At 30.9% G+C, this 12,317-nt stretch overlaps 1 protein-coding gene across 1 annotated transcript in view; it reads left to right on the forward strand.

Annotated features, from left to right (window-relative positions):
- The window catches only part of LOC129220991 (gamma-tubulin complex component 4-like), a 40,344-nt gene extending 35,061 nt beyond the window's left edge, over nt 1-5,283 (forward strand). The window contains exons 15-17 of the mRNA XM_054855427.1: nt 3,461-3,577; nt 4,752-4,891; nt 4,973-5,283. Of these exons, the coding sequence (XP_054711402.1) occupies nt 3,461-3,577; nt 4,752-4,891; nt 4,973-5,003 (288 nt within the window). The 3' untranslated portion in view covers nt 5,004-5,283. The remainder of the gene's footprint in view (nt 1-3,460; nt 3,578-4,751; nt 4,892-4,972) is intronic.
- Nucleotides 5,284-12,317: the final 7,034 nt, after the last annotated feature.

The raw sequence follows: 12,317 nt of genomic DNA on the forward strand, positions 1-12,317 counted from the left end.
AAAAAAAATCCTGGTGTATTTGTAATTTCAGCATGTAAATAATTGAAAACTAATATTTTCATTTCATTTTTTATTTCTTACTCACGAAAACAGTTTTTAAAAATGTATTCAATTGCTTGGAAATAACGATGAAAAGCATAAATGAGAAAACAGACCAGGCGGAAATAGCGAAAACGCTTTGACCACAATGTGGAGAGTTCATTCAAGAGTCATAATGACAATCAGATGTTTTTCCTTGGGCGATGCGAAGTGGGGAGAAACGAGTTCTGGGGGGTTTGCCAGTCCACAGGAAGTCCGCCAAGGTTAACCTTGAAAACTCAAGTCTTCGCCAAGACAGAAATCGAGTTACGGCGCTTTGATTTTCCTTTCGTAATCAAATTCTTACAAATTAAGCATATTTAACACACAACAACTTCAACTATATGCCTCAACCACATACAGTCTCTATTTTTTTCACATCATTTATGAATTTACACCTGTTTAAACCTCCAAATTTACTAGAACTACTTCTCATCGCGGAGTAGCACATCTCGTACCTTTCCCTTCAGTGCCAACTTAGATTGGAACATACTATAGAATAATATTTCTACTGCGCAAAGACTTTTTTCTGACGATCAAAAAGTTAAAGTGAAAAATTGCCTATACCTTTCAAACGGACTTGTCGTGTCGTTTCCAGCAGCTTTCGGATTGCATTTGACCGGAGGATCGGAATCAGTTGATGTCGGCAGATCGGAATCGGCTGATGTCGGAGGATCGGAATCGTTGATGTCGGAGGATCGAAATCGGTTGATGTCGGCGGATCGGAATCGGTTGATGTCGGCGGATCGGAATTCGTTGATGCCAGCGAATCGGAATTCGTCGATGTAACTTGAATTTGCTTTGAATTGACGGACGCTTTATTAAATTTTTTCCATCTTTCCAAAATAAAAATGGATTTTGAAAATTTTTTTTAATCTTTTCCGGTATGGGGTTCGTTATCAAGTTTAGGAATTTAGAAGGGGGGGAATCCCGCATGGACCTTTGGATTGAGCAGGATTTACCGATTTTGTGCGCGTTTCGCGCAATCCCGCGCTCTTGGTTGTAAGCTTTTGGTTTTTATATACATTTGGTTGATATTTTTTGTCAACTATGTAACCATAACTACATCATGTTAATCTAGTTTCCAGTTATCTCTAGTTGTATTTAATATTAGGAATACAACTAGGTAGATTAGGAATTGCACAAATAAAAAGAAATATGAAACATTAATTTTTTTTTTAATCATGCAAAAGAAAATGCATAAACCTCTCATTTTTAAGGTATTTTTGGAACTCTTTTCTTTTTTCTTATCTTAAATTTTGAAATGTTTGCAATAAAATTAACAAATCCCACTCCCAAATATCTTTTTTCAATGCTGGAAATCATTAATTACTACTCCAGAGCATCCAAAACCAAAAAATTCTGCTCCAAAATGGAAATTGTCTTGCTCTACCGCAGTCGCACACCTGCAACATGCATCTGAAATTTGGCTTTTGTTCTCTAGTATGCTAGTTCTAAATTCTGTCTTAATTTAAGTACCTCGTTGCTCAATTTATTTCAGTTGTCCTTGTCTCAAAACAAATAGGTTGTAACTCTTTTCAGATGCATTCAGTTTTTATTAAACCACCTTAATTTGTAGCAACTCATGGGATGAATCTAAAAAGTATGGGAAAAAAGTAGAAAACTACAAAACCAGCATATTGAAATTTTGCAAAATTCAAAAATTATGCTGAAGATGCACAGGCTGAGTATAGTGTTGTTGAAGGGAAGAAAAATAACAATAAAAATAAAATTGAACCCAAGTGATATGTAACTTGATAATGCAAGTCAGGTGTCATTAATCTTCATTGACTTTGGATCACAATCGACCGAAATATGTGTGTTACAATGATGTTTTAGGTCAGTTAATCATCAGGTATTAGATCTATCAAAATTTATTGATTTCTCTTTGAAATTGTTACTATTTTATTTATTCATTCATTTATTTATTTATTTTTTTGAAATAATCATGCGTGTTTGCTACTACAACTGTGTAATGAAATAAAAATGTCTCCTCCAGCCCAATTTATTTTTATTAATGTTTTCTTCAAGTGTTCATTTCATATTCATGCTTTATGATTTACTTTTATATAATATACTTTATTTTGGAAACACAAGTGGATGAAATGAGAAATATAGGTTGGAAAGACATGGTTTATTCTTGTTCAAAAGCACCTTTTTTTTTTTTTTGTTAAGAAAGTTTTTAAATATTTGTAGTTAATTAGTTGAATCAAAATTGTATAAAACTATGTGTAGTGATAATATTGTATAAGTTTCCCGATATTTTTAAGGTTTTACTTTGTTTAAAAAAGCTAAAAAACAGGGAGTCTTCTTTTGCATAAAATGTAAAAATTACAAGAGAATGATGCTTTAAATTGTATTGCAATGTTTGTTTTAGTAACTCATTGTTCTTTACTGGACTGCAGATGCCTGATTGGACTGCAAGAAAAGACGATGGGCGTAATTTATTTTTAAAAAAAGTAACTTACACCATGTTTTTTCTTTCTCATGATTTTAATCGTGATTTAAATCAGCTTGATTTAAATCACGATTAAAATCATGAATTAAATCAAGTGGTTTTTTTTAAAAAAACATAAATTTTAATCAAGTGATTTGAATCAAGTGATTTTTTAACAAAATTATTTGATTTTATTTTTATAAAATAAATTTGCATTTTTAGAATGTATTGCTCTACATTTAACTACACTGCATTATACTATCTTAACTTCAACAGGCAAAACTTATAGATCCCTCTTTCTGCGGGTGTAACAGATTTTCACTCTCGCAATATTGCTTTTACCCCAAAATTACAGTTTGGAACAAAATAAATATTTGCAGTTTTTCGTATACATCATGACTAATATGGTTAAGAAAAGTAGTTGTTCAACACATTATTTTATACTAAAATGTACATCATGATCCAAACCTTATCTTTAAGTAAAGCATAAAAGAAAATCACATCTTATCTAAGCATTATAACGTATTTATAAACATTAAGAATTTATTGAACAGTTAGAGAACTTATCTTAATTTTAAAAGTAAGCTCAGTGGCTTGCTTCGTCTATTGTATGAAACATATTATGTTTATACATGTAAAGTAATTTATATCTACAAATTTTTAAACATTAAAAAAACCTGATTTAAATCAAAAAATTCCAATTTTTTTTATTTTTTCAAAAAAAAAAAAAAAATTAGGAACCCTGCTACTAATATCATCTGTGCCACAAAACACAAGAGTTTCTCCTACCATGTGTACCAGATATCAACATTTTTCTTTTCTTTTTTTTAGCACTTACACCCTTTTGTTCTTGGGTGCTTCATTTCATTTCTGAACCAATCTGTTTTACACTTTTTATTACAATAATTTTTATATTAATAAAATATTTGATATGTTTTTTTTTAGGTTTATAATTTCTTTATCGAGATATTTGACCTATGTTCTTCGTTCTGTAGTCTTATGAATAGGTTAGATACAACAATAACTCAAAGGGATATTTCCCAATTTGAAAATCTAAAACAGGTAAGATGACTTAAAAGAATAAAAACTTTTATTAACATCACATGCAACTTAAAAAATATAATCTTTTGATAATCTAGATCAGTGATCAGCCACCCGTCGATTGGGATTTACCGGTCGAACCCATTTTCAGTCGATCACAACAATATTTTGGGTTTAGCTTTCCTTCAGAGCACCATTCAAAAACATTATTTTATGGAATAAAATTAAGTTTAGGCAGGGCCTCGGAGTATGAGTTGAAGCATCTAAAATGCTCTGCATCTGTGTGTTTAACATCAAGTTTGATGGGTATTTGAAAAAGTTCCAAATTTTTTATACTCTGAAATTTTTAGTCATAATTTATCAATTTAAAGCAAGCAATATAGTTATCTAAAAATATTTTTATGTGTGTTAATAGTGTTCACATAACTTATTTTAGAAATTTAAAGCAACTGTTTAATAAGCATCAAAGTCTGTTTTGATTAGAGTTTACCTACAACTTGAAGTCAGAACAGTCAACTTAACCGTGCATTGTTTACATCACCTCCTCCTCCTCCAAACCAGTCTATCTTTGTATTTACTAAACTTAGAAAATCGATCTTCAGTCAATGTAGATTGCCGACCGCTGATCTAGATATTGATGTCCTAAATGGCATCATGTTCTTATTTTAATTTCATTATCCTTCAAAAATATTACCTAAAAAATATTATAAATGCGAAAGTGAGTTTGTTTGTTACGTTTTCATTCTTTAACTATGCAACTGACCGTTATAAAATTTTGTATTAAGCATTCTCCTACAAGTATTTTGTACCCAGTCTGTCAATAATTTTACAGCATGTAAAAAGCAATTAATTCCAATGAAGCAAAAATTTATGCAAATGTTCCAGATCTATCTTTGATCACCTAAAAAAAGATCAGTAATTTTTGTTTAGGGTCTTCTATTTGATTTTTTATAGAGGATCTTTGTGTTTTTTGCACGTTTTCAATTAGCTTTTTTAAGTTAGAATAATCTAGATTTAAATCATCACACATTTCTTTATCAGTGCTGAGTTGAATTGCAATTACAGGATAATTTTGCTTCAAATAATGGATCATCACAGATTTTATGAATGTTTTTTTTTAATTTTGTTGACTCATTAAATATTTTGTGTTTTTTTGCTTGTGTTTTTGTTTATTATTAACGTATTTGTTACATAGAGTTTCCAACGCAAGACAGACCTATTACTCAGAACATTGTCTGGGGTTCGAAGTCGACAAGTCAGCCCGCATTTGGCGCAGTTGTTGCTGAGGATAGATTACAATGGATACTTCTTAAGCTCTTGTAATCAGTTTCTAGGGTAAGAAATATTTTTGAAGTGTATTCTACATATTAATTTTTTGTGCAGTTTACTTTATTCATTAAGTGATTCTCGTTTCAGGATTCAAAAAGCAAGAAGTCATTTGTGCTAGAATAGCAGTGATTATAGGAATTCAACAAAATTGTCTGCTGATTTTATACACAACTATGACTATTCCAAATAGTCTCTATTACTTAGAACAAAAATATGTATATAGTTTTATAAACTCCATATAGAAATGAACTTGGCAAAGAACGATTTTAAAAGTGTTACTGTTGCTGTATATATTTGTTTATAGGTTGATACTTTAACTAGGCATAAGTCTGATTGCATTTTCAAGAATTATTCACACACGATTTCTGATATTACATCCATTTCTATGTAATATTTTTGTGTATGCATTTTTGTGTTTAATATTTTTTAAATTTTAAATAAACATTTTATCAAGATATATGTATTTTTGAAGAAAAAAAAATGGTTTCAGTATCTGCATTAATATGTTTTTGAATGAAAAATAAGGTACTGGCTTATGCAAATTTGTTTTGCGGGCTTCATTTTTCAGTTTGCCCAATGCATAACGTTGAAGAATTATTGTACTTGAATTCTGGTCAGTAAAAAGGTCATAGTCTTGAAAAATTTGACATTAATGAGGGTGGTCGCTCATAGCACTGGCTAATGTCAGCTCAGAATAGTTTCATTATTACTTTTACGAAGTCAAAAATTCAGCAGTTGTACGTTTTATGAACTTTATTATGTATAAAGGGAATTAAGAAAAACCCATTTCTGAAAACCATATTTTTGTGCATCAATTCAAATTTCATTAAAAATTCAACTAGTATGCAGCTAAGGTACTCAAAAACGCTTCCATGTCATGCTGTCAACTCTATTGGAAGCTAGTACATGACATAATGTGTATTATTCAATAATTATATCAAATGCGCTTATTATTACTACCAGAGCGTGATCATGACAGCTCATTGCTAAAAACAGATGTTGGTATGAAAGAAAAAGCTTCGAGACAAAACAAAATACTAGCTAGAGCAGTGATTTCGAAACTTTTTGAAGGCTATTCCCCATAAAGTCAGTAATATTTTAGAAAATCTTTCTAAAAAGCCTAGTTTTAAAAACCAAATTATTTATGTTTTATGATTTTAATCAAAAAAAGCAACAAATAACTTTTATTGAATTTTAATCATTCAGTCCAAGAAAACGCTCATTTTTAATCAATTTTTCAATTAAAGTTAGAAGTAATTACTGAGCAATTTTGTTTTTGTTTTTAGTTTACATTAATTCAGGACATAATTGAATTTTTAGTGTGATTTTTCTTTTGAAAGGATCACAGATTACATTTAAAAGATTCAATGTATTGTATGTGACTTAGCATTCACAGATTGATTATGGCTGGTGCAGTGGTTGGAAGTAGTGCGCTGAAAGTAGCGACGCTACTGTAGTAGCTACATTTTTTAGTAGTTAGTAGTGTAGAGCAATACTTTTTAAAAATGTAGAGTAGTGAGTCGTTCAATACAAAAAAAAAGTAGTTTGTAGCAATGTCTGGGATTTTAAATTAAGTTAAAAAATAAAATAAGAAACAAGGTTCGAACAAACCTGACTGGCTTAAACCTTACGTGATTACTACATCAGCCGATGCAAACAGAAAGAACTCATTAAAATACGAGCTAACCTCAGACATATCCTTTTGAGAGCATACGTTCTATCTGTTCAACGCCATCAGTTTATTTGGCATTGTACTTTTCATGTTTTGCCAAAATTCGCAAAAAATAGAGCGTGGCTTCGAAAGAAAAGAATAAGCAATAACTGCCAATTTCGTGGCACGTTTGGATTTTCTGGCAGCCGAGAATGTCCCATGGATGAACTTTTAATATTTCCATGGGATTATTGTTCCAATATTCACCAAATATGGAAGCTACTGTAAATGTAAAAAAGAAAATGATATTGAACTGCTCTGGCCGGTTTACAATAAATATTACAGTGTTATAGAAAAGTCTGAAAACAGACATTTTCCCCCTTCATGCAAACTTTGCCCTTGAAGCAAAATGCTTTCAATATTAATGTCATCCCCATATAAATTAAAATTGCTCATTGAATGTAGTAAAGCATTCTTAGTTAAGTTTTATATTTCAGATTGCTTTTTTATTAATATTTAGTAATGCGATAGTTTTCTCATTTCTTTTATTTTTGCTTTTTTAGGGATTGAGTGTTGATATATTAACATAATAAAAGTCTATTATTAAATATTTGCAAATTTTTGAGATTATTTAGTAGAATGGAGAGAAAATTTTTATTTCATTTTATCAGCGGCATAAGAAAAGAGATGGTGTCCAGGTTTGGATTCCTAGCTTGAAGCTCAAAATTAATTAGTTCCCTATAAAATGGATTCCTATGATGAAAATTAGTTTTTCTCTTCTGTTTAAAATATGTTTTTATCATCTAATCAGTTTTATGTATGATTTCATCTATGTAAAATTGAAATCAATAATTCAAGTATTCTTCTATTCACCTTTTCAAGTAGCTGAGTTATACTTCTTGAATTTAATATCTGCTGGCAAGAAAGGATTAAAAATTTGAAGATTGAATTCTTTCACCTTTTTAATCCATTCTTGCAGACAATATTCGTAAAAATTGTACAAAATGGTTTAGAATAACACATTGGCTCAAAAACAAAAGATAGAAAAAAAATAGATGTAACTCATGTAACTCATTACATGTTCAAATGAGCTAATTTATTAATCTAAACCACTTTTCAAATTTTTCCGTTTGATCCTCGAACAGTGTGTGTGTATGCTTTTTATTTATTTATTTTTTTTAAACTAGCGACTGCATTTCAAAAGTAGTTTGTAGTCGCTACTTTTTTAAAAAAGTAGTTGTAGTTGAAGTTAACTACATTTGTGTGGGGTGTTCCCAGTAGCCTCATAGCCTCTGAGGTAAACACACAGGGTAAAAGGAAACATAATTTCATTTGTTAACAAACAATCATGAAGTAAAATTTGCACAATATTTATTTTCAAAGTATCATGATGTTTTGAATATTTATTTTTCCAATATAAAATTATATTAATCATAGTTCACTTATTATTAAAAACAACCAAAAAGTTATGTACTACATTTTTATGATTAATACACCATTAATACAAACAAAGTAATATAATATTCCTTTCTTATATTGTATTCATGAAATTATTAGGAATTTTTTAATTCACATTAAAAGTTCCAAGTTAAACATGAAATGTTGGTCAGAAAAAAATGTCTTATGAGTGTGCACCTACTAATGCATATTTTTTATTTCTGAATAATATAACTGTGTCAAGTAGCTAACAGAAGAAAAATGAGTAAAACAGCTAATGCCAAATTAACTTCATTAAAATTGATAAAAATCTCAAATGAATTATTAGATAAACAATGAAAGAAACCTTAATTTTAAGTCTACGCATTGAAAAAAGAATATAAAAAAATAAAGAATGATTTGAGGATGCATTTACTATTTCAAAGACTTTAGTTTGTGCTAATTGAAAATATGGGATATGTATCAAAATATCCGATGTACACTGCTCAAAAAAAATAGAGGAGCTCATGGTTTTAACAAAATTGAGAAAAATATTTTTCTGGAAACTAATTTCCAATAAAGCCTCTATGTTTTCAGAAAACATGAGAATAAAACATAAACTTTGGAAGCAAATCAACGTTTCTGTCATTGAAAAGCAGAAAAAGGATACAAGTTCAGAAATTGCGATATAACAGAAGCCCTTTTTTCTGTCTGAGCAATAACATTCAACCGATCATTTATATATTTTTTTAATTAAAATGCCATGACACATAAGTTTAACGGATTCCATGGCTTGACGTTTTATCGGAGGACTGGAATCCGGGCAATCACAAAGAACTAGCTGAGGATGTTGGAAAGACATAATTTCATGTTCGTTTCACTGTTCTGGAGGAGTAAAGTTCCTAGTCAAATGTTTTCTGCTTCGTTTTTGCTTTATTACATCTTAATACATGTGTATACTTCATTTTATGCCTTTGCAAGGCTACTTCACAACGATTTCCTCGCTTTTATGTAATTGCTCCCAATTGTTTTGAGCAGTGCATATCAAAATATCGGATATTTTTGAAAATATCATGATCTTTTCAAACCCTGGACTAGTCTTAAACACAATGCCCAAAGTTTTATCTTTCGGTTCATTTTAAAAAAAGGAAGGATCTAAAATTGAAATTTTATTTTCTTTTATCGCAACTGACCCGTATATGTTACCGTGAAAGAACAAAATTGGAGAATGTCAACTTTCACAGGAAATATTAACACCTGTATGACTAAAACCATAGTAGTTCAAAGAAATGGTGCTCGGGCTGGGGGCTTATTATAAGAAGGGAAGACTAATTGCAGAAAAATATGGACTTGTTTTATAACCTAGTAAACGATCATAAAGCTTAAAGCTATCCCCTCTTTCGCCTATCGTTAACAAAGATAGCCAACTGAGTTTTTAGAAGTAAGATTTAAAATTTTCCAGGCTAAAACCTTATAACCCCCTTTTACTTAACATGTTTGAAGATCGTCTAAAATTGCGGTTTTGGAAATTCAGTTTCAAAAAATTACTGGGGAGAAGTCTCTGAACCCCATCTTTGCCAAAGATGGCCTCAAAATGCTATTTTTAAGACTAACTATTTGAAATATTTCCATAGGAAGGCCCTTAAACCTCCCCTCTCCCTAACATCACCAATGATTGTCTGGAATTGTATTTTGAAACTTTTTGTTTCGAAAATTCCTAAGGAGAGTTCGGAATCCCATTTCTTCCCCCATATCAACACAGATAGAATACAGTTGCGTTTTCAAGAACATCACTTCCAAAAATTTTCTTAGGAGAGAGCCCACTTTTTCGTAACATTATCAAACATGGTATTAAATCACATTTTTGAAACTTAAATTTTGAAAAATTTCTGAGATGAGTTCCTGTAATTCCTATATTTCTTCTAATGTTACTAAATATATTCTTCAACCACGTTTAAGACTTTAAATTCAAAAAATTTACCGGGAAGAGGGCATCTGAACCTCCCCTCCACCAACATCACCAAAGACTGTCTATGTGTTTTTCAAGCTACACTTTTAATAATTTTCTGAGAGAGAATATCCGTGCCCCTGTTTCTGTGTGATGGAACTTTACGTCTGAGATCATGTTGCTAATTGAAGAGCTTGCTTCAAGAAAGAGGTAGCTACAAATTTCAATTTTCAAAAGGTCAATTTTCAGGTTATATACCTTGAAAACACCATGTTAAATGTTGCTGGTTAAAAAAAATCATTCACCAGAAAATATTTAAACTAGCTTTTTCAAGGTACAAAAATCTGATTTTTTTTTTGCCAGGGGAACCGCCCCCCCCCCCCCCATTTGCTAATAATTTTTGCAAGTCATTCTCTGCATGCACCTATTGCTTTCCCAATTGCTGCATCTTAGTTTACCTTAAAAATCCTTAGCGTCAATGCTTTAAGAGGATCTTTCTTACTTCAGTATCTAGCATCAGTTGAAAGAGGTAGGAGAAAAACCTTTTTCAATAGAATGCTACACCCTGTGAAAGGGTCAAAATGATTTTCACTATCCTAAGTTTTTGTATTTAGAAAGCTAACCACTATTTATCACTGCAAATACATTTTTCCAAAATGAAGTATTTGACTTCCAAGTACCATCAAATCCCCATTCCTCAAAAATTTTAACATTACTTATGTAAAGATCCAAATGCTAGCGTGCCTAGAAAATTTTATGTTTGTACTTAGGGCGAAATATAGACAAGATATATTTTAAATCGTGACATAGCTTTGAAAGGTTCCTTTGTAATGAGAAGATGCTATTTTTTTCAACCTACTTTTCAATTAAAATTCTGCCAAAAGTATAGTGTTACAATAATGCAAAACTGTACCTTTTGCAAGAAATTCCAAATTTGAACCCAAGGTTGATTTTTTTTTTTAAATATGGATCACTGAAAATTTCTCTTAAAACACTTTTTAAATATTTTCAAAATTACTCTACACTTATAACAAAATTCAAACAGACTTGTGTTGACAGAAATTCCCCCCCCCCCCCCAAAAAAAAAAAATTATATACAAGTAATCTCGTTTTTAAGCAGTCTTGAATTATCTTTTGTCAGGCCTTAAAAGAAAGTGCAAATCAAGTGACTTAAAGGTTTTTTAATGGTCACAGTTTTACCCGCCTAAAATTCACTTTATTTAAATTAGAGACGTACCGAGTACTCGATAACTACTCGGTACTCGGCCAATTTGCCGAGTACTCGGTACTCGGCCAAATTTTGACCAGATACTCGGCCAATACGGAGTAGTTGAAAAAAATGGAATATTGTTAAGGCAGATTTTAGAATTAATAAAGGAGTGCAAACATATAATATACGGCAATCATTTACAATTCAAATTTAAATTTTGAGAAAAATGAAGTTTGTTATGCTTCAATGGAGTAAATCTTTTCAATGTCTGCAAAGTTAATAAAACTTATTTATTAAAAGTGGAGCAGTGTAAAAAATATGAAATTTTTATACTATTATGTTTGGTGGACTAGAACCAGGGGCGTGAACTGGGGGGGTTTTGAGAAGGGACAAATGTTGGCCTAAGCCTGTAAGCAGCCCAATATTTTTTTAACTAGGCATGAAATATAGAGGTAAACAATATGGATGGGGCCCCGGAAAAGTCATTTGTGACGGGCCCCAAAATTTCTGTGCACACCCCCGACTAGAACTAAAACAGATTGATATAATTTGTTTTAATTCCAACTTGATTAATCATACTTATTATTTATTTGTTTATTTTTAATTTTGAAAATTACCTTTTTATAAAATTTTTGACGCAAACAAAATCTTTTACATAATGCATAATTAAATTTCAGCTGGAATTTTGTTTTAAAAACTATTATATGGACATGGAGGTCTATACTACTATTCTAATAAGTTCGAAATTCATCACGTGTGTGTCGGCGATTCTTCTTAAAACATAATTCAAACTCGGTACTCGGCCGAGTAGTGAAAGGCTGAGTACTTGGTACTCGGCCAATGTGCTACTCGGTACATCTCTAACTTAAATCCAAACTTACGACTGTCTGTTACTGGACAGACAGTTACTGGTGCCATTCCCCCAAATACTTTAATTCTGAAAATTTCCCCAAAAAATCTTAAATTACATTTCATCTATAAAATTTCAACGGAAGTAGGCTGCTATATTGCGGGGAGAGTTTGGGTACGCAGGGGTAGAAGTGACGGACTTGTCACATATAGGACATTTTCCACAAAAAATATAGGACAAATATAGGACACATTATATGAATATTTTTGCTATGAAAAAAGAAATAATACCTATCATATATTATTCAGTTATTCTTATCAATGATTTTGTTTAAAAAAAACTTCAAACAAAATACCT

This window comes from Uloborus diversus, chromosome 4, assembly GCF_026930045.1.
Source record: "Uloborus diversus isolate 005 chromosome 4, Udiv.v.3.1, whole genome shotgun sequence".
Classification (NCBI taxonomy): Eukaryota; Metazoa; Arthropoda; class Arachnida; order Araneae; family Uloboridae; genus Uloborus; species Uloborus diversus.